General features: G+C 47.3%; 1 protein-coding gene across 36 annotated transcripts in view; it reads right to left on the bottom strand.

The window, feature by feature from the left end:
• ENOX1 (ecto-NOX disulfide-thiol exchanger 1) overlaps positions 1-22,447 on the bottom strand; it is a 658,487-nt gene that overhangs the window by 103,466 nt on the left and 532,574 nt on the right. For all 36 annotated transcript variants that reach the window (XR_014819514.1, XR_014819513.1, XR_014819515.1 and 33 more), the window contains one exon: positions 7,399-7,583. Coding sequence is in view for 26 of the 36 variants with exons in the window: in XM_084981818.1 (XP_084837944.1) it covers positions 7,399-7,583 (185 nt within the window). In the remaining 10 variants the exon portion in view is untranslated. The remainder of the gene's footprint in view (positions 1-7,398; positions 7,584-22,447) is intronic.

Here is a 22,447-nt window from a genome sequence, read left to right as displayed (position 1 = left end):
CATCATAGCCATCATTCCCACCAAGGCCACCATCTCCATCACGACCACCATCCCCACCAAGGTCACCATCCCCACCAAAGCCATCATCCCCATCACAGCTACCATCCCCACAAAGGCCACCATCCCCACAAAGGCCACTATCACCATCAAAGCCACCATCCCCACCACTGCCACCATGACCACCAAAGCCACCATCCCCAGAAAGCCACTATCACCATCAAAGTCACCCTCCCCATCACAGCCATCATCCCAAGGCCACCATCCACACTAAGGCCATCATCCCCACCAAAGTCACCCCACTAGAGCCACCCCTTCATCACTCCAGCCACCATGGCCACCTTCACCACACCTGCCACATCCACCACCACAGCCACCATCCCTGCAACCCTCAACACGACTCCTGCTGCCATAATAATTATTCCAACTTTGACGTGTACACATCGGACTTCATTACACATGAATCTGGGAGGGGAAGTGAACACGCACTTTCTACTCTCTAAAAAAGGTACTTATTAAGCAACTGAAGAGTTTAAGGAAGGTTTCAGAAGGGCTTAACTTGGCTTGGGTGGTCAGACGAACTCACTATGTTCTAATTTCAACACACTTCCATTTATTTCTTAATATATATCCCAAAGGCCAACTCTTGCCCAATGTCAGGCCAAACTAGCTGGGGTTACCTTGTATTTTAGGAAAGCACTATTATTGTATGTCTCTGTCCTCTGCTGTAAGTTCAGTCTAGGTTAGGTTTTGTAATTCACGAGTATTACAGAGAATTCTACATGTGTTTTTAGAGCATAAGGGAAAAAAACACTTGTTACTTAATTTCTAAAATGATGTTGATCATAATAATCCCCCTTTCCCCCAAATTTTCATTTTTTTTTTCCCCCGGTCTTTTTACCTTTTCTAGAGCCGCTCCCACGGCATATGGAGGTTCCCAGGCTAGGGGTCGAATCGGAGCTGCAGCCACAGGGCCACAGCAACGTGGGATCCAAACCACATCTGCGACCTACACCACAGCTCACGGCAACGCCAGATCCTTAACCCACTGAGCAAGGCCAGGGATCGACCCTGCAACCTCATGGTTCCTAGTCAGATTCGTTAACCACTGCACCATGATGGGAACTCCTTCCCTGTTCTTGCCTTGCTGTAAGTTGTCAAGACGTCTGACTAGCCCTGGTCTTTGCTAATGTCAAGCCGAGAATGCTGGAGCGCTCTGTGTGGGCCAAGAGTTGACTGGCCTAAGACAGCTGGTCTTCAGATGACATTTGCTAACAGCATGAAAGAGCATCGGCTGAAAGTATTTATGAGGCATCCTCTGACCCAACCGTCATTAGTCATTCATGGTTTTATGACCAGCAGCTTATAATGGTCTCCTGTTGTTCTCTAAATATTTATCAGTCCTATCAATATGATTTACACATGGCTTCCAAAAGAATTCTGATTTTTATGTTGGTTTTTTAGAAATAGGACATCCTCACTTGTCCTTGTAAATGAAAATTCAAATCCTATTTAAAGGTAGGTGTGGTTAAACCTATAATGAGCTACCATTCTACACTTATTATAGGGCCTAAAAAAGACAAGACCAAACCAGATCAACTGGTCATTCCAAGAGCTGCCTGATAAGGACACAGAACCAGAATTCTCATGGAATCCTGCAGGAATACATCATGGTACAGACGCTCTGGAAAATGGTTGTGTGGTTTCTTAAAAGGTTAGACACACTTGCCACATGACTCAGGAAACCCGACTCCTGGGTGAAACGCTACTCCTACTTAATGAAATGAAAGTAGGAAAGTGAAATGAAAAATCACGTCCAAACAAAACGCCTATAAGTGAATGTTTACAGCAGATTTATTCATATGGCTCCCAAACAGGAAACCACCCAAATGTCCATTAACTAGTGACTAGATAAATCAATTATGGCTCTTCCTTACAATGAAATACCATCTGGCATAAAAAGAATGGACAACAGTCACATAGGGTGCCACGGTTAATTCTCAAATCCACTTTGCTGAGTGACAGAAGCCAGACTTCACTTACATGACTTTCTCAAAAAGGCAAAAGCATGAGCATAGGAAAAAAATCAGTGGTTTCTAGGAGTGGGATAGATTAACAGGGGCACATGGGAATTTTGCGGGTGTGTGATGGAATTATTTTATCTATTGATTATGGTGGGGCAGCTATAGGAGTGTAGGAATTTGCCCAAGTTCATATTCTCAAAAGAACATTTTTGTTGGGTGTATATTTTACCTTGATAAGCCCAAGAAAACAATTCAGATTGGTAATCTGAAGATAAAGAAGAATTTTGAATATGTATATTCTTCCCTGGGATACCTGAAGATACAAATGAAAGCCCATGACCTTGCCCTCCCTGTGTCCAACACAGGTTAATTTCAGATCAGGTAAAGGCTACTGTGTTACCATGGATACAAGCTCTTATTTCCTTGCACGTGGAACCTCTAATATGAAATTGTGATTCACATGCCAGGCAGGGGGAGACTGAGAAACTACCAAAGTCACCCTGGGGTCTTTGATTTTTCAGAAGCCTGCCCATAATGTTTGCTCCACAAACTCCAGAGAAACCACGTGAATCGCTGAACATATCCTTAAGGGATGAAAAGAAAGGTTGGAGATTTTCTGGCCAAACTTAAAGGCAATTCTAAAAACTGTACGCTAGTCCTCAGGCTGTTCCAACTCTTTTCTTTTGTTTGCTACAGAAATAATTCCCTGAAGATGGGTTGAAGAAGCAATGACAGTGGAAGGCCAGCCCCCTCCTCTGTCTGTTGACCTGCCCAAGAGATCATGATTTTCTGATATGAAGTGAATGGCGGGCAGGCTGAGAGTGAGCTTTCAAGCCAGGAGAATTCTCTGTGGTGGGGTTCAAAGAAGCAAGTTGTGGGAATTTATTCAAAGCGGTTAAGGTAGAAAGAGGACTCTAAAAAGCATGTATCTTTAGGAGCTCCCTGGTGGCTTCATGGTTGAGGATCTGATGTTGTCCCTGCAGTGGCTTGGGTCACTGCGGTGGTGCGGGTTTGGTCCTTGGCCCAGGAACTTTTGCATGCCATGGGCGGGGCATACGTATTTCAAAACTACATTAAAGATATGTCGCCACAGTGATTGTCACGCATCCATTTACCAGTAAAAATGAAAATCAGAACCGCTGCCACCAAGGCAGTGTTTCCCACATGCTAAGGAGGTGGTACATGTAACCCTAGGGTGCCAGCTCTCCCCACACCCTGCCTTGCTTATTCCGATCCAAGAATCCCAAACAACCCAGAGCTCCCCCACAGGCACCAGGTTAGTTCTGGCCTCTATGCCTTCGTCCATTTTTTCCTCCATTCAACAAAAGATGTTTTGATGATTTACAACAGCCAAGACATGGGAGCAACCTAAGTGTCCACCGACAGAAGAATGGATAAAGAAGATGTGGTACATGTAGACAATGGAATATTACTCAGTCATAAAAAAGAATGAAATAACGCCATCTTCAGCAACATGGATGGACCCAGAGATTATCATACTAAGTGAAGTCAGACAGAGAAAGCCAATTACCATTATGATATCACTTACATGTGGAATCTAATAAACATGATACAAAAGACTTACCAAACAAACGAACTCAAAGATTTCAAAATCAAACTCATGGGGAAATGGGGGGGAATAAATTAGGAGGTTGCGATTATCATATACACAATATTATAGATAAAATAGATAACAAGGACCTACTGACTATACAGCACAGGGAACTCTACTCAATATTCTTCAGTAACCTCCATGGGAAGAGAATTTGAAAAAGAACAGATTTGTGTATGTGTAGAACTGATTCACTTTTCTGTACATCTGACTCTAACACAACATTGGAACGCAATTATACTCCCATAAAAGTTTTTTTAAAAAGATACTTCGACTGTCTACTCTGTGTCTGTTGTTGACCAAGTTGTGTCCCTCTGTAATTTGTATGGTAACCTCCTCAACCCTGCACCTCAGCATGTGAGCTTATTTGGAAACAGTGTCACTGCACTAGTCCATGCATTAGTTATTAGTTAAGAGGAGGTCACACTGGAAAAGCGTAGGCCCCTTAACCCTACATAAATTGTGACATTAAAAGTGGACATTGGGGAGTTTCCGTCGTGGCGCAGTGGTTCACGAATCCGACTAGGAACCATGAGATTGCAGGTTCGGTCCCTGGCCTTGCTCCGTGGGTTAAGGATCTGGCATTGCCGTGAGCTTCGGTGTAGGTCACAGAGGCGGCTTGGATCCCACGTTGCTGTGGCTGTGGTGTAGGCCGGTGGCTACAGCTCTGATTAGCCCCTAGCCTGGGAACCTCCATATGCCGTGGGAAGCGGCCCTAGAAAAGGCAAAAAGGCAAAAAGGCAAAAAAAAAAAAAAAAGTATACATTGGGACAGAGGCACACGTGCAAGGACAAGGCCACGTGAAGATGAAGGCGGAAAGCAGGGTGACATGCCTACAAGCCAAGCAAGGACAAAGACTGCCAGTACCCCAGGGCAAGCTGGGAGGAGCCACGGAACAAAGAGAGTCCCCTTCACCGCCCCTCGAGGCACCCCCCCTCCACCAATGCCCTGACCTTGCACTTCTAGGTCCAGACCTGAGAGACAATACATTCTGAGGTTTAAACCAAACCAGAACAAGCCAAAACACACTGCACCCCCGCCAACCCCCCAACCAAAACCAACCCCAAACAAAACCGACATGCTAAAGTACATTTCCTCCTGGCAAGGAGATTCTGCACACGTCTGAGAAGCTGCAGCAATGGCAAAGCTCCTTCCAGGGAGCTGTTGCTCGGCGGGGATCCACAGGGCTGCTCCAGGTGGACCAGGGCAGGTGGACAGCCCTGCGTGCTTCTCCCCGACTGGCTAGCTCCCCCTTGCCCCCCTGGCTTCTTCCAGATTTGCATCGTCAACTGCCTTAAAGGTTTTAGCAACTTTTCAAGCAGGTCATCTTTCTTGGAGGAGCAAAGGGTCCCGTGGCATGAGGTGGGAGATGGGCTTGCGGGCTGGGTCTAGTGTCATGGTCTTTGGGGAAAGGGCTCTCCTCCCGGCAGGGGCGCCACACACTCAAGGCTGGGGCAGACGGACAACCCCAGGAGCCTCGAGAGGCAGCTGTTACACCGACTGCCGAGTGTGGGGGGCTGAGCACCGTCTGTCATGACGTTTTCCTGGCTGACCCTGACTTCTGATTCCCGCTGATGTGTCCAACACTCCCTGAGAACACAAGCGAGTCCGAATACCAACACTGCTTTCACATGGCAGATGCTCAAGACAGCTTCTGTGACTCAGTCGTAACCTTCTTTACATCCCGACTATGCTTCTTCCTTGTATCGCTTCCTCTCAACTATTTTTTACCCTGCTTGGTTTCTGCCACAGCTACCTCTCATCATCAAGACACTTTGTTATTATTATTTTTTAATAGTTATTTCCCCAATACGATTTTTTTTTTGGTCTACTGTACAGCATGGTGACCCAGTTACACATACATGTACACACTCCATTTTTGCACGTCATCATGCCCCATCATTAGTGACTAGACACTTTGGTTGGCAATTCAGGCTCCTGGTCTTAGAGAACAGTCCATACAGGTGGGGGAATTTGAAAAAAAATATCCTCTGTGGAGTTCCCAATGTGGCTCAGGGGTTGGCGGATCCCACTAGGAACCGTGAGGTTGCGGGTTCCATCCCTGGCCTCGCTCAGTGGGTTAAGGATCTGGGGTTGCCGTGTGAGCTGTGGTGTAGGTTGCAGACGCAGCTCGGATCCTGCGTTGCTGTGGCTGTGGTGTAGGCCAGAGGCTAGAGCTCCGATTGGACCCCTAGCCTGGGAACCTCCATATGCCACGGGTACGGCCCTAGAGAAAACAAAAAAGACAAAAAAAACCAAAAAAGACAAAAAAAAAAAATCCTCCTCACCATGTGATTTTCCATCGCTCTGTTTACACTGCTCTCATTTAAAGAAAAACAATCTTTTTTTTTTCCCCATAAGTGTGGTTAGATTTATATATTCCGAGGAGGAATAAAAATACCCATGTGTGGTAACTGAGACCATGTTATTCCAAGATAACTCTAAGGCCCAAACACCTTACGTGTATCACGTATCAACTGATGTTTTCAGATAGAAACCCAGCTCTGAATCTCTGATGCGATCACAGCCAGGGCTCAGGTTTTCCCCGCCCCCAAGCGCTCGTTTCCTGAACAGTCCATGTTTCTTCTCCCAAGAGCCTCTGTCTCTTTCCTACAACAGCTGCAAAGACACATCTTTAACCTGACTGTGCCAGGCTGAAGCCTGTCGTGCTAACAAAAGCACAGATGCTGGCCTGTTTCTCAAGTTGCCTAAGCCCCCGAATCCCAGTGCTCCCTCCACCCTATCAACAAACATTCTTTCTTCTTCTTCTTCTTCTTTTTTTTTTTTTTTTAAAGGCCACACCCACTGCATATGGAAGTTCCCAGGCTAGGGGGTGGTGAATCGGAGCTACAGCTGCCAGCCTACACTGCCGCCACAGCAACTCGGGATCCAAGCTGTATCTGTGAGCTACACCACAGCTCATGGCACTGCTGGATCCCCAACCCACTGAGCGAGGCCAGGGATCGAACCTGCATTCTCATGGATACAAGTTGGATTTGTTTCTAATGCACCTCAACAGGAACTCCCTCTTTTTTTCTTTTTTCTTTTCTTTTCTTTTTTCTCTTTAGGGCTGTATCTGTGGCATATGGAAGTTCCCAGGCTAGGAGTTGAATCGGAGCTACATCTGCCAGCCTATGCCACAGTTTGAGGCAACGCCAATCCTTAAGGCACTGAGCGGGACCATAGATCGAACCCGCGTCCTTATGGATGCTAGTTGGGTTCATTAACTGCTGAGCCACAAGAAGAACGCTTATCAACAAACATTTCTTAAAGACGGCGTGTGTTCGCTGAACCTGTCTGCATCCGAAGTTATCAGCCAGATGTGGAAATAACATAGCTTACGTGTTCACCCATCTCGAAAACAAACCAACCTGCCACGATTTGCTTTTGTAAAAACCAGTTTGCCTGCTTTCAACTGAGACGTTCTAAGATCATACAGCACTGGCGTCACCACTGGCCAGGGTCTTCTGACCCTTTGTCGCGAGGCTAAATTTCACGGGTAGAGATCTCAGTCTCTGTGATTCTCTTCCTTCATTTCTCACCTCGAGGCTGTCACCCCACAACCGATTTCTTTAGCTTGGCTTCTCTCCAGATCCCCGCCTTGCACAGTCATCAGCACTTTCCTGACCTCGCGGCTCAGCTTTTCTAGGGTCCTTTTTCTCTCCTCCACCTTTCCCAGCAAAAGGCTGCCATTTCACAGCCACTGAGCATGTGGCCCCTTTGCCTTGCAGACAAAGGAAGGGACCTGGGGACCTGGGCCCCTACCTGTTGCATGCCTTGCATGGTCTGCTGCAGGAACTGGAGCTGCTGGTCCTTGGTGAGGTTGTCCTCTGTTCGAAACAGCTGCTCTTTCTCCTGCTTCAGCAGCTCCACCTCGTTCCTGTAGGCATCCAGCTGCCACCGGAGGCTGTCATTTTCCTCTTTAAGGGCGTAGGCCTGGGCGGCCAGGGCTGCAGGGCAAACAGAACGAGTTGAAGTGAGTGACTTTCTTGCTCAGATGGAGGGGACCTTCAGTTGGGAAGAGAGCCTCTTACCCCCCCCTTTTTTTTTTTTTTCCTGGCTGCCCTGTGGCATATGGAGTTCCCAAGCCAGGGATCAGATCCCAGCTGCAATTCTGACGTAAGCTGCAGCTTCGGCAATGCCAGATCCTTTGACCCACTGTGCTGGGCTGGGGATCGAACCTGCATCCTGGGGCTTCAGCAATACCACGGATCCCATCGCGCTTACGGCAGGAACTCCTCACCCCCATTCTTAATATTTGTACCAAACCCAAATGCACTACCCTGGGGCTCCTTGTGGCTGTGGCGTAGGCTAGCCGCTGTAGCTCCAACTCGACCCCTAGCTTGGGAACCTCCATATGCTGTAGGTATGGCCCTCGAAAGACAAAAAGAAAGAAAGGAAAGGAAAGGAAAGGAAAGACGGAGGGAGGGAGAGAGGGAGGCATCTGTGTTGCTAGGTGACAAGAGCTCTCCATCATCTACCACATGGCTGCAGAGAGTCCTCTCCCTTCGGGCAGGATGAATTAGCTCTTGGAGAACCACTTTCTTTCAGAGCATCAATAGTCTCCTAGGTGGAGACGTGCAGCCCAGGGGAGAGGGGGCCTGATCTACACACTATTCCTCCTCCTTCTCCTGCAGGACAAGACTGCACAGGTTGCTCCCTCTAACTCCCATCAGAACACTAGCTCCCTGGTTCCATCTGTTTCACCAACAGCTTCCTACCCTAACACGCCTTTCTGAAACCTGAAATTCTCTATGTGTAGATTCAGAGCTCATCTCCACTTTCCTGAGAAACCGAGTGAATTCAAGGTCTTACCCATCTCAAGGCTCCAACACCAACTACAAGGGAATAAAAGAGTGGCTGGTACGAAACAAACTGAGGAGGGGGACTCCCTTTCCCAGTTTCCAGCTTATCGCATGGCGGTCTCTCCAATGATGATAATAACAGCTTTCTGAGCATTTAGCACACACGGGCACTGGGCCATGGATGAACTCACTTCATCCCCCTCCCCCAAGCCGCTGAAGTGGACGCTGCTTTTATTCCCCTTCTTTAGAGATGCGGAAAATGAGGCTGGGGATGTTAGAGAACCTGTCCGATCCCAGAAAGAAAGTAGCATCAACAAAATAAGGAAGGAAGAAAAGAAGGAAGGGACGGAGGGAGAGAGAGGGATGGGGAGGGAGGAAATGGGGGGGAGAAGGGAGGGAGGAGGCAGGGAGGGAGGGAGGAGGGGTGGGGGAGAAGGGAGGGGAGGGAGGAGGGAAGAGGGAGGAGGGAGGGAGGAAGGAAGGATCAACAGCTTTCAAACCCAGGTCTGGCTCCAGAATTTCTGCTCTTGGCCCCCGGGGCTATTCTGCAGCCAGCTGGGTTTCATTCTCACCAGACTGTTGGAAACAGGTCCCCAAAGCTCCCCCTTGACTTTCTCCCCAGTTGCCCATGCGTTTTTCCCCTCCATCAGAAGATCAAGTCTCTCTTTTAGTGAGCAAGAGAAAAGTGAAAAGATTTTGAAAGCCGGCTATCAGAAACGTCTTCAAAGAAGTTAACTTCTAGACAACAGACTTGCGGTTGTCAAGGTGGGGGGGGGGCGTGGGAGCTGGGCTTAGCAGACGTCCGCTTTCAGACACGGAGGGGCTAAAACACAAGGTTCTACTCTCCAGCACAGAGAACTATATTCAATATCCTGTGACAAAGCATAATAGAAAAAAAAAATAAAATGTATATATATGTACCACCAAATCAGTTTGCTGTACAGCAGAAATGAATGCTGTAAATCGACTCCACCTCAATTAAAAAAAAGAAGTAACTTCCATTTGTAAGGACATACAAGGTGTGGAGGGCCTGCCCCCCAGGGTCTTGGTCCAGGATCATTTCCACCCTCCACCCCCAGGCCCAAAGCCACATCAAGGTCATCCTCGCATACGTCCCACCTGCACATTACACAGCAATGATGACAAATCTTTCCGAAGGTTCACTGAAACCCCAGTGAACGCGCAACTCAAATTATCAACCCTCAAATCATGTAAAATAGCAGTTTGACGGTATTCAGCTTGGCAAAATGATTATGGATAGTACACAGCGAAATACTAATCAAATGGAACATGCAATTAGCCAGAAAAATCCCTATCTTGAGCCATCAGGGATCGATTAGGCAACAAACATTTACTGCTTATGTACTCTGTGCCCAGGACTATCTGAGCCTCTTGGATCACAAAACAAGGAGACAGATGTGTCTCTTCGCTTCAGGAACTTGAAATAGAATGGAAACCAACATGTTTGAAGGGAACCTATTCAAAGGACGAGAGAGCGTGCGCCTGATGGATGGATGGCATAGGGTGGCACTCAGTACATGTCAGCTGGATAAGCAAGCAAGCAACTAATGTCATGTCAAAGTTGATGGCCAGGGAATCCACTTGATAGAAATTCAGAGAAGAGAAAGGAACATGCCGATTTAAATAATAAAAGAGGGCTTTGAAGGAAAAAGCCCAAGAACCAGGAAGAATATCCCAGTCAGAAGCAAGAGCCTAAGAGAACTGGCAAGAGAATATTTGGGGCAGGAAGCAGAGAAGCTTGACCAAAGGGCAAGAGTCTGTGTGGAAGCGGTGAGAGAAAGGTGATGAGAGTCTGAGGCTCAGATATTAGGCTGGAGAGCTGGGATCAATGGGGCGGCCAATTGAGAATCGCTGAGGGTTCCCTGGGCATCGGAAGCATGGGACGAAACCTGTGATTTAGGAAGATTGGTTTGGCAATGGTGCGTGGAATGAACTGGAGGCTGAAGAGGATGAATAAAGGAACTTTTATTTGGTGTGTGTGTGTGTGCAAAACCAAGGAACTGCCAATTTGACAGTTTTCCGGGACTTGTAAAATCGGAAATGCCCTGTGGTGCATCCAGGAGCGTGAGCTGGGGCTTTTTAACGCTGTGTAGCCCAACTTCAGATCGTGTCCACACCTGGAGATGGGGCCTCCTGACAACTGAGCTCCCCAACCCATAAAGAAATGGTTAGGAGGCCTCATTGAAGAGAGGGATGCTGTAATAGGACAAAATTACAGAAAATGCAAATGACGCAAAAAGTGTTGGCACTACATAAGCACATTACTACATTTAGGAACATTCAAAGACACTTAAGTCATTTCCTTAGGAAGCTCTATTTGGCCCTTTCTCAATGCAGAGTGGCATTTTTATTATCATAACTGATAGCAGGTGTTTGTGAAGAAATCGATTAGTATGCAGGGATGGAAATTACATTTTCCAAATGAATTGCATAGTCTGCAAGATATGCTGAAATCTGTGTGGCAAAATGCAAGCAGCTATAAAGCATGTGCCAGCAACATTATTTAAATAAATTGTCTCAACAGAAATACATATAGGGTAGTGCGCCATCCATTATTTTAGGGGGTTCTCTTAGAAGCCCGTGTAACGGCGCTGCTCACAGTTCTTGTTCTTGGCTTAATCCAAGTGACCACTGTTCCTGCCAAGGAGGATACAGTGTCGTTTGCATTTCTGGACTAGGAATGTGATATCATCATATTACCAAAAAAAAAAAAGAAAGAAAAAAAGAAAAAAGAATCCCAGCAGCTGTAACTCTACCTACCCTTGTCCTCCCTGAAATCAATACCATAGCCAATCCCATCAACGTTTTATAATTGGGGCATATAACTGATTTACATTCCTTATTACATGATTTCAAGCTTGATTTTTGCAAAAAAAAAAAAAAGATTACTCATGTGGCAGCAAAGTGGTTATCTTTTAAAGAGTGAGAAATTGTATATTGACTCCACTTAACTCCTGGCCCCCTGTTTGTACACACTACGCAGCATCACGCTGCATGGATCCGCCCCTCAGACAGGAGTCCTGGGAGAAGCTAGATTATGTTTCTTGAAGCAGAGCTCGAAAGGAAAACAAAACAAAACAAAAAACAAAACAAACAAACAAACAAACAAAAAAACCCAGGAATTTCTAACTTAACATCACTGCTCGGTGTATTAAAAATATAGAAACTTGGCATTCCCATCATGGCGCAGCAGAAACCAGTCTGATGAGGAACCATGAGGTTGTGGGTTCAAACCCTGGCCTCCCTCAGTGAGTTAAGGATCCGGCGTTGCTGTGAGCTGTGGTGTAGGTCGCAGACACGGCTCAGATCTGGCTTGGCTGGGGCTGTGGCGTAGGCTGGCAGCTATCGCTCGGATTCAGCCTCTAGCCTGGGAACCCCCATATGTTTCAGGTGTGGCCCTAAAAAGCAAAAAAAGAAAAAAAATTATACAGAAACTTAAAAGCTCTGCCCCTTCTTTTCTTTCTTGCTCTTTTTTTTTTTTTTTCTTTCATTCTTTCTGGGACACCATATTGAATTCAACAGTTTTTCTTCCATTTAGAATGGATGATCCATGAGCTCCTACTGTACAGCACAGGGAACTATATCCAATCTCTTGGGACAGACGGCGATGGAAGACAGCATGAGAAAAAGCATGTGTACATATAGACCTAGTGATTGGATCGCCATGCTGTACAGCAGAAGTTGGCACAACACATGGTACATCAACTACGCTTTAATAAAAATAAATAGAAATTAAACGAAGGAAAAAAACCCCAAACTCACAGGTCCAGAAACCAGACTGGTGGTTGCTAGAGACAGGGGCGGGTGAAATGGGTGAAGACGGTCAAAAGGCACAAACTTCCAGTTTTGCAATAAATAAGTCAAGAGGCTTAAAGTACAGCATTCTGACTATAGTTAAGGATACTGTGCTGCACGTCTGAAAGGTGCTAAGAAAGGAGACCCCAAAGGCTCTCATGGCAAGAAAAAATGTGTGGCTACGTATGGTGACGGATGTACCCTAGACTCTCGGTGACCCTCTCTCAATACATACAGTGTGTTGTACACCTGAAACCAGTATCATGTTACACGTCGATTCCTCCATAAAAAAGAACGAATGAGAAAAGAAATCACTCAGCTTTTCAAAAACCGTGCGATCAAGCTTCCACGATCAAAAACTGCCCTTGAAAGACTGCGCAACACACCCACTCTGCAAATAAGCATAAGGATTACAAATACACGACGCGACGCATCTTTCTGTAGGAATCCCTGAGGAGTGCATGGTGTTCCAATAGAGAGAATATTCAGGGAACATGTGGATTACCAATTTCGGTAAAATTAAAAAAAAAAAAAGAGAGAGAGAGAATACAGCAAGACACTTTAGATGTCAACTATGCTGAACACAAGTGAATTTTCCTCTGGCGAGTTAAAGGCACGGCTGAAGCCAGAGGTGCCTCTGGATGATCACTAATGCCCTCACCAAGCAGCTGCGCATTGTGAAGTCAAGGGCACTGCGGAGCCTGCCGCATCCACAGGGGTGAGGCCCGTACAGGCGTCTGTCAGTCTGTCCGTCTGTCCGGTCCATCCGTCTGTCCATTTATACTTGCTCAGACCTTAGGAAAACCCTGATACGGGGATTTTCTGATGGCATCAAGAAGGAAACAACCCCGCTGGAAAAACTTTTGCTAAAGGAGATGAAATTACATTTCAAAAATCAGCACCAGACAACTAAAATGACCAAAGTGCCACGAGTGTATGAAAGTGGACCCAAGGATTAAATGAGACCGGCAAAGAAGAGGCTTAAAGGTAGCCTAGCTTCTCGCTGCACCCTTTGCTCGATTCTATATAAACCATTATTCTTTATATTAATTATGGTCAGAGTGACCTCCTCCTCTGTCGCCTGTATGACTTACCATGTTTCCATGGGAACCGATAATGGCATGCTTAACTTCTTTAAGTAACTAATCTGGTGAAAAGCCTCGAAATCTCTTACCAGCCTGCGCCGGCCCCAGAAAAATAATTAGCACTCTATGAAAAATGGAAGTTGTTCTGGGTTATGTCCCAGTAAGCTGACAGTATCCGAATTATCTTTTTTCATGCTCAGGCAAGATGTCACTAAATAATCAAACACTCTAACAAATTGTTTCGAACAATATCTGGATTTCTCGAGAACTGTCTATGTGTCTTTAGGGAATTCTGTGTTAACGCTCCTCTCCCCAGCCCCGTGTCCTCCTGAAAGGCCCAGTGGAAGCTGTCGAGTCATGCATTTCCCTCCCATGGGGCACAGAAGGGCTTTTTCAAGAATTTCATCGGTTCTGTCCATACAGGCAGTTGCACTGATAAGTCCGGAAGCCATGATGACTGGGCGAGTCTGATCCCTGGGAGACATTTCTATCGGATCTATTCGACCTCCACGCCTTGTAGCTCCTGGGGACTTAGGGACGGTCCCCAAGCCCCATCTGCCTCCTTGCATGCTGTCCCTTTTCTTGCAGGGTGCCTGGGGTGTGCAGGGGCTCCGCTGTGGCACACGGTGACACGCTTTGCTCAGTGAAGCTTGTTCCCAAGAACTGACTGGCCCAAGCGCTGCTGACTGGTCCTCACCCACGGAGCATAGGGGGGAGGGGGGTGTGCCTTCTGTACAATCCCCCACTCTCTTCCTGCTGCCGGAAGGGGCCTGGGCCTCTGAATCATCACAAGGAGGAAAGGTGCCCACAGATCCAGAATATCTGCTTTGGACTCTGCCCAAGAAATAAACTTTTTTCTTTTGGTAAAGCCACTTGAAGATGTGGGGTTTATGTGTACAACAGCTGGCACCACTCAAACTCCGAGTTTCCCAAATATTGGCTGGAATCAGAAACTCCTGGTGAGGGTGCTGAAACGCCTATTTCTGGGTCCTCCCCTCAGAGGACCCCCTGATGCGGTATGTTCAGGATGCGGCTGAGAATCTGCCTTCTTCCAAATTCCGTGGTGCTGATGTTGCTGAGGCTGAGATATGTGTGGAGAAGGTGGCGCGGACCGAGGCTCCTTCTATCCCCCCGGGCTCCTGAGCTGGGGCTCCAGGGGGCTTGTGTGGACAGACGGTCCTGACAGCACCACAGGCTCAGTGGGTCATTCCTGCTTCATTCCTTGGCCTTCTGTATGAGCTGTGGCCCCATGCTCTGAACCTCTGAAGGCAGTCTTGTCCCAGCCCCATTCCTGTGCCCGGGCTACCTCTTTATTTATGCAGGGAGAGGGAGGTATAAGCAAAAGGCACAGTCACTCCTGTTTCCCTGACCTCACTAGCAGCAGCAGCAGAAGTAGTAATAGGGCAGCAACAGCTAACGATTTTGTGTGCCAGGCAATGTGCAAAACCTATTATGTGCACAATTTCCTTAATCCCTCCCCAAAACATGATACGGTAAATATGACCGTTATTTCTATTCCCCACATGGCTGGGGAAGCAGGAGGAGTCCCCAGAACCTACACACCCTGACACAATGCCACTGGGTTAAGTGCTTAAACTCACGCTTCTGGAGTCTTGAGGCCTGACCTGCTCTGCTCAGGGCTCCTCCTTCTATGCTGGGTCCCTGTCCTCTGTGGTGGCTGTACCGAGGTCACTGGCCACTCAGCTCCATGAACTGACCATAGGTGTGTGGGTTTATTTCTGGGCTTTCTATCCCATTCCACTGATCTATATGTCTTTGTGCCAGGACCACACTGTTTTGATGACTGTAGCTTTGTAGTATGGTCTGAAGTCAGGGAGCCTGATTCCTCCAGAATCAAAAAGATACATGCATCCCTATGTTCACAGCAGCGCTATTCATAACAGCCAAGACATGGCAGCAACCTAAGTATCTATTAACAGAGGCATGGGTAGAGAAGATGTGGTGTATAAAACACATTTACACAACAGAATATGATTCAGCCATAAAAAAGAATGAAATAATGCCTTTAGCAGCAACATGGATGAACCTAGAGATTATCATACTAAGTGAAGTTAATTTATACAAAGGCAAATATAACATCCTTTATATGTGGGATCTAAAAATAAAAAGTGATACAAATGAGCTTATTTACAAAACACAAAGAGACCCAAAGACATAAAACACTTATGGTTACCAAAGGGGAAAACAGGCAGAGGGATATAGTAGGAGTTTGGGATTAACATATTCACACCGCTATATACAGAAGAGATAACCAACAAAGACCCTACTCTGTAGCACAGGGAACTACACTCAGTATCTTGTAATAAGCTATAAGGGAAAAGAATCTAAAAAGGAATATATAAATAATCAAGCATATACATACAACTGAATAGATATAACTGCGCTGTACACCTGAAACTAACACAGCATTGTAAATCAACTACATTTCTTTCTTTCTTTCTTTTTTTTTTTCCTTTTTAGGGCCACACCCACAGCATATGGAGGTTCCCAGGCTAGGGGTCGAATCAGAGCTGTAGCTGTCGGCCTACACCACAGCCACAGCAACACAGGATCTGAGCCACCTCTGCGACCTACACCACAGCTCATGGCAATGCTGAATCCTTAAGCCACTGAGCGAGGCCAGGGGTCAAACCCACAACCTCGTGGTTCCTAGTCAGATTCTCTTCCGCTGTGCCACAACAGGAACTCCCGTAAATCAACTATATTTCAATAAAATATTTCTTGAAAAGGCTCCATGAGGAGAGCCATGTCCAAGGACTCAGGCTAGTTTCAGAACTCCCAAGGACCAGCGTTCTAGCACCTTCTCCATCCATGGGAACTCACCTACCTTCCGCTAAGTGTCCTGCACCTTCAGCTGGTGTAAAGGTGGTGAAAGCCCCTCTTCCCACTGAGTTCCCAGGATCTGAGTGGGCTCAGGGGGGCCCTGGACCAGGACCTGGTGACCAGACAACGCACAGGGTCCTTGGGCTGGTGTCCCGCCAGTGCCTCCCGGCGTCCAGGTACAGAGCTGGAGGCACCCGGCGCAGCCAGCCTCCTGCCAGAGAACCTCTCCTGGTCCAGACAAACCACGATCAGTTTTTCAGTAACGCCTGTATCACCATCCAAGCAGCAATCTTCCTCAAACGGCTGGCGGAAATTCCTTCTGCTCCGCTTTTGCAGGATTATTATTATTACAACGTAGCATTGACATAACATTTTATATTTGCAGTGTGTATTACAGTCTGCGCATTAGCTATTATTAGGGAGAGCTCACAGAAGCACAATGCAGTGTCTATTTCCATCTTTGTGTGAGGCCGGTGGAATAGCGGTAATTTGGTGCATGCAGGTAAGCCGGATCCCATTATTACAATGGCATCAATGCACGTTTGGAGGCACAACCGACAGCAAGTGACACTGGAGAGGAAAATCCGTCCCTCCCTCCCCACAGCTCCTCCTAAGCCCGTGGTCTGCACGGTGGCCAGGACTGCGTGGTGCCACTGGGCTGCTGAGGCTGCTGAGAATTCACCTTGTGCTCTAAGGCTTGTCTTCTGATAACCTCCCCGTCCCCGACTGTCCCCATCATCCTCCTTGAAGGACAGCGAGTGAAAGAAAGGGGCAGTGCTCACATCTTCCAATGGCAGGACGCCGTCGCCATCAACAACGTGGAAGGATGTTCTGCCGGGTGGGGGCGCCCTTCAGGCCGCCGGGAAGCGCGTCACCAGGGAGTCCAGCAAACCTCAGCCCAGAGCCTGCGTGATCGAGGCAGCACATCCACCTGACCTGGATGCAGGACTACCTTTTCCCCCACTTTCTAGGTGCTTCAAAGATTTTTTTTTTTTTTTTGGTCTTTTCTAGGGCCGCACCCACAGCACATGGAGGTTCCCAGGCTGGGGGTCCAATTGGAGCTGTAGCCGCCAGCCTACACCACAGCCACACCACCACCAGATCCAAGCCGCATCTGCGACCTACACCACAGCTCACGGCAATGCCAAATCCTTAACCCACTGAGCGAGGCCAGGGATCAACCCCGCAACCTCATGGTTGCTAGTCAGGTTCCTTAACCACTGAGCCATGACAGGAGCTCCCTAAAGATTTTTTTTTTTAGGCCCAAGATACATCACAAAATGACACGTTTTCAGAAACAGGGACCCCCTCCCTGGCGATGCCCCCTCTATCCTAGACAGCGCACCGCCCCTGGGGACCATTCTCCACCCTCACCAGTGGCTGGTATCATCCAAAGAGAACAGCTTTAGGAATTCCCATCATGGCTCAGGGGTCATAAACTCGACTAGTATCCATGAGGATGCAGGTTCTATCCCTGGCCTTGCTCAGTGGGTTAAGGATCTGGCGTTGCTGTGAGCTATGGTGTAGGTCACAGACGTGGCTCAGATCTGGTGTTGCTATGGCTGTGGTAGGCTGGCAGACGTGGCTCCTCTTGGACCCCTACCCTGGGAACTTCCGTATGTTGCAGGTGCGGCCCTAAAAAGACAAAAACGGGGGAGAGGGAGACAAAGAGAACAGCTTTAAACAGCAGCCCTGCCCCCAAAAGGCACCTCTCCTTTCATTTCCTCCTCTGGCTTCTCTCTTTCCTCCCAACTGGCAGGTTTCTTTCCCTTCTAACAAATGGTCACTTCCAGTTTTCTTCAAGAAACCCATCCCCTCAAGGAGTGATGTTTTCCTACCATGACCTAAAAAGACATGTATGCCAATGCTCATTGCAGAACTATATACAACAGCCAAGACATGGAAACAACCTAAATACCCATCGACAGACAAGTGGATAAAGAAGATGTGGTATATATACACAATGGAATATTAGTCTGCCATTAAAAGGGAAGAAATAACAGCATTTGCAGCAACATGGATGGACCTAGAAATAATGCTAAGTGAAGTCAGTCAGACAATAGACCAACATCAAATGCCATCACTTACATGTGGAATCTAAAAAAAGGACACAATGAACTTCTTTGCAGAACAGATACTGATTCACAGACTTTGAAAAACTTAGGGTTTCCAAATGAGACAGGTTGGGAGGTGGGGGGATGCACTGAGGGTTTGGGATTGACATGCTGTTAAAATTTGGTTGTGATGATTGTTGTACACCTATAAATGTAATAAAATTCACTGAGTAATTAAAAAAAAAAGGAGTGGGAGTTCCCGTTGTGGCGCAGTGGTTAACGAATCCGACTAGGAACCATGAGGTTGCGGGTTCGGTCCCTGCCCTTGCTCAGTGGGTTAACGATCCGGTGTTGCCGTGAGCTGTGGTGTAGGTTGCAAACGCGGCTCAGGTCCCGCGTTGCTGTGGCTCTGGCGTAGGCCGGTGGCTACAGCTCCGATTCAACCCCTAGCCTGGGAACCTCCATATGCCGCGGGAGTGGCCCAAGAAATAGCAACAATAACAACAACAACAACAACAAAAGACAAAAGACAAAAAAAAAAAAAAAAAAGAGTGATGTTTTCCTACTGCTACACCCCCTCCCCCAAACACACATACACACACACACACAGAGGAAGGGATGGTTTCTATCATATAAAACTCACTCTGAAATGTGCAATGGAGATCAGCCACACCTAACAGTTGTGCCAGTTCAAAGCATGGGCCTTTGCAAGGAAGAGCCACCTTTCCCACTAAGCTTTTATTTTAAAACCCCCAATACTTGGGATAAGAAAAGATGAGTTGACTAGAAAGGCTTTCTTGTCCTCCAGGGAGTGGAATGGGGGGGGAAGAGGAGGAGTGGTGGGCAGTCCTCTTCCCACCCCCCTTGTCACCCACATGGAGACCCGTTTAAGCCCACGTGTTTGTGCCTGGCATCAGGACAGTATGCGTCCCATCCTCTCTAAACACATCAACAAGGCAGAAGGACACCAGGAGGAACCGACTGGTACCTCCAGGCCAGTAAGCCTTCGGAGTTCGTTCCGCACGTGGCCTCCATCTGTCCCATCTTGGTGTCTCAAACATGAGAATTCCTGGACCCATCCTTGACCCTCTGAAAGGGGGCCTGAGGTGGTGCATTTCAGCAAGATTCCGGGGTGAGGCTAACAGAGCATGAAGTTTTAAAACCACTTCGTCAGCCTTGAGCGACAAGACGGCTTCCTGGCTTCCTAAACTTCCTTCCACACTTGTATGGCTTTTGTTATTATTTTTCTTTTTTTGACACCTGCTTTCTCTCAGCCTTTTCTAACGGCTTCCCTGTTATTGAAAGGACCTTCTCTTCTCCAGCTTTTACCATCCAACGCGGCCTTCCAGAATTCTCTGCCATCTCTGCCTGGCCCTCTCACATTTCATGAATCTATCTCCTGGTTCTTCTCTGAAATGGCGACTGAATGCTTTCATAAATCCTCCGGGCGGTGTCTCCAGAACACATTTTTCTGATCTACTAGATGGGGTTGCATATTACTTTTCTTTGCAGCTATATTTCTAGAGAGATCTCTGGCTGCAGCAGGGTTGTGGCCTGTACCCAGGAGGGGCTGGGCTGCACCCCTGGGCTTCGTGGGGACGAATTACCTTTGAGCAAGGGCCCTCGGGCCAGCCCCTCACTGGAGGAGAGGAACCCCTTCCAGTGTGCATGCTCCCCCCGACCAGTTGCCAGGTCCTCTGAAGCTTTTCTCTTTGGCAAACATTCCTGCTTCCTTCTCTCACCATTGATGGATGAGAAAATGGCCCCTGGCTCTTCTCCAAGAGTCAGAGAAAAGCAGCGACCTGTCCTTGGTTCTCATCCCATCTTTCTGCATCAGGCTGCTTTCATGTTTTTCTTTCCTCCCAACTAGTCTTTTTTTCCAGCTAACCACAGGACAACTGGCTGCGTCTCGCAGAGATACGATGAGGGGGATTCTGTCCATGTCATACATGCCCTGCTTAAGCCAATAAACTACCTTTCCTCTTCTCCTCGGGTCCTTCATCACTGTCTGTATCAGTCACTTCCTCGCCACTAACCTTTTTTTTTTTTAGGGCCACACTTGCGGCATATCGAGGTTCCCAGGTTAGGGGTTGAATTGGAGCTGCAGCTGATGGCCTACACCATAGCCACAGCAACTCAGGATCCAAGCCCCACCTGTGACCTACACCGTGACTCATGGAAACACGGGATCCCCAACCTACCGCATGGGGCCAGGGATCGAACCTGAGTCCTCATGGATACTAGTTGGGTTCTTAACCCACTGAGCCACAACAGGAACTCCTCAGAACTTTTCTAATGGCTTAACCACCCAAGCGGCCCCTTCGAAAGAGCATCACGGTGGGCTTGGATTCCTTGGGCAAGCCCAGAAAATGGGAAGGAAACACGGAACGCAGTCTCTCAAAAACTTATTTTCAGGACTCCTGATTTCTCCTCCCTTTGGATAACGTCTGCTCACATCCTTCAATGGGACACATCTCCTCACTGCTTCTTTGCATCCCCAGAGGCTGAGTGCAGCAAAATCCTGCTTTGACAAACTCAGCTTCATCTTCTCGGTGTCCTTGGGCCGGCAAGAGTGTGTGCATTGGATAAACTGTCTGGATGGCTGAATTATAGCAATTTTTCCCTGGGAGAGAGTTGCTCGGATAGTAAAACCCACTATATATTGAGAATGATAATCTTTCTCACATCCCCACAAAAAGCTGCTCTTGCTTTGTTCATTAAAATGATTTATTTTGAAGAGTTCTCTTGCGACGCAGCTGGTTAAGGGTCTGGCATTATCTCTGCAGGGACTTGGGTCGCTGGTGTGGTGCGGGTTCGATCCCTGGCCCGGGGAGTTTTCACATGCTTCGGGTGCAGCAAAAAAAAAAAAAAAAAAAAAAAAAAAAAAAGATTTGCTTTGGGTTTCTGATGAGTACGATTCTCTGTAAGTGCTGAAGCCCCCGTTAAGTGCCATTCATCAAATGCTAAATGCTTTAAAACATCTCTACCCCTTTTTTTCTAATTGAGAAATAGTGCTGCATGGGCAAGTTTATGAGGTGACCTTGATTGAATTAAAGAGGTCAGGGATGGAACAGACTTCAAACCCATATTCAAGGATTTTAAAGAAATGACTTCCCTCCAATTAAGCAGGAATTAGCATGAAATATTTTGTTTCTGAAAGGTTAAAAGAATTCCTCTGAGAATGTGGCTCTCCTGTTCCCAGCTTTTTATTGAACGTGGGACAGAAGGCACCACAGGGATGGTTTTATTTAAAGTGCTTTGTTAACATGGTGGCTGATGAGCTGGCATTAATTACAATATTCCTCGGGAGCCTAAATGGTACACAGAAGGGGCCAAAAGTCCAATTTAAGTTTTGATTTCTATTTCAAAAGCCCAAGGACCTAGCGACTTTCGATTACTTAAAAAAAAAATAATAAGCTATATTTTCCATCTGTAACCATTTCAACCTAGTACTAGGGGCAAAAAAAAAAAAAAAAAAAAAAAAAGGTTTCAAATGTTACCTTCTTTCTTTGCGGCTTTCCCTTTTAGCTCCATCGTTCACCTTGCCAAGTCCCCCATCTTTTCATGGCCAGAAAGGATGTGTCCCTTTTTCATGCTTTTAGGATTAATATGCAGCGTCTCTGTAGACAATGATGGAAGCAGGATTCCACAGATGCGTGCAGAGGGGCAGACACACACAGTGGGTGAATCTGAGGAGCAGGTGGTCCTGGGAGAATGCTGGACAGGCTGGTCTCCTGTCAACCTCAGACACAGATTAGACACAGGAAGGAGGCGGAGGATTGTTCAAGAGAGAGAAGGGGCTTTAAAGCCATATACCGGCTCTGAGACTTGGGACAGTGTAACTAACCTCCATGTCCTCACAGCACTGTGAGAATCAAATAGATAAGCTTTTTTTTTTTTGGGGGGGGGGTCTAAGATAAAAAAATACCCTTCAACAGCTTCTAAAAATTTGTTCAAAAAAAAAGAGAGGTCCCATTGTGGCTCGGTGGTTAACAAATCCGTCTAGGAACCATGCGGCTGAGGGTTTGTTCGATCCTTGGCCTCGCTCAGTGGGTTAAGGATCCGGTGTAGCCATGAGCTGTGGTGTAGGTCAAAGATGCGGCTTGGATCCCATGTTGCTGTGGCTGTGGTGTAGGCCGGCAGCTACAGCTCCAATTAGACCCCTAGCCTGGGAACCTTCATATGCTGTGGGAAGTGGCCCTAGAAAAGA

The sequence above is a fragment of the Sus scrofa genome, chromosome 11 (genome assembly GCF_054392235.1).
Source record: "Sus scrofa isolate SSC_HxYL_T2T_F1_AM1 chromosome 11, Sscrofa_HxYL_maternal_Yorkshire_Landrace_v2.0, whole genome shotgun sequence".
NCBI lineage: Eukaryota > Metazoa > Chordata > Mammalia > Artiodactyla > Suidae > Sus > Sus scrofa.
The sequence above is the reverse complement of the archived record's forward strand: the minus strand, read 5'-3'. Positions and strand labels throughout refer to the sequence as shown.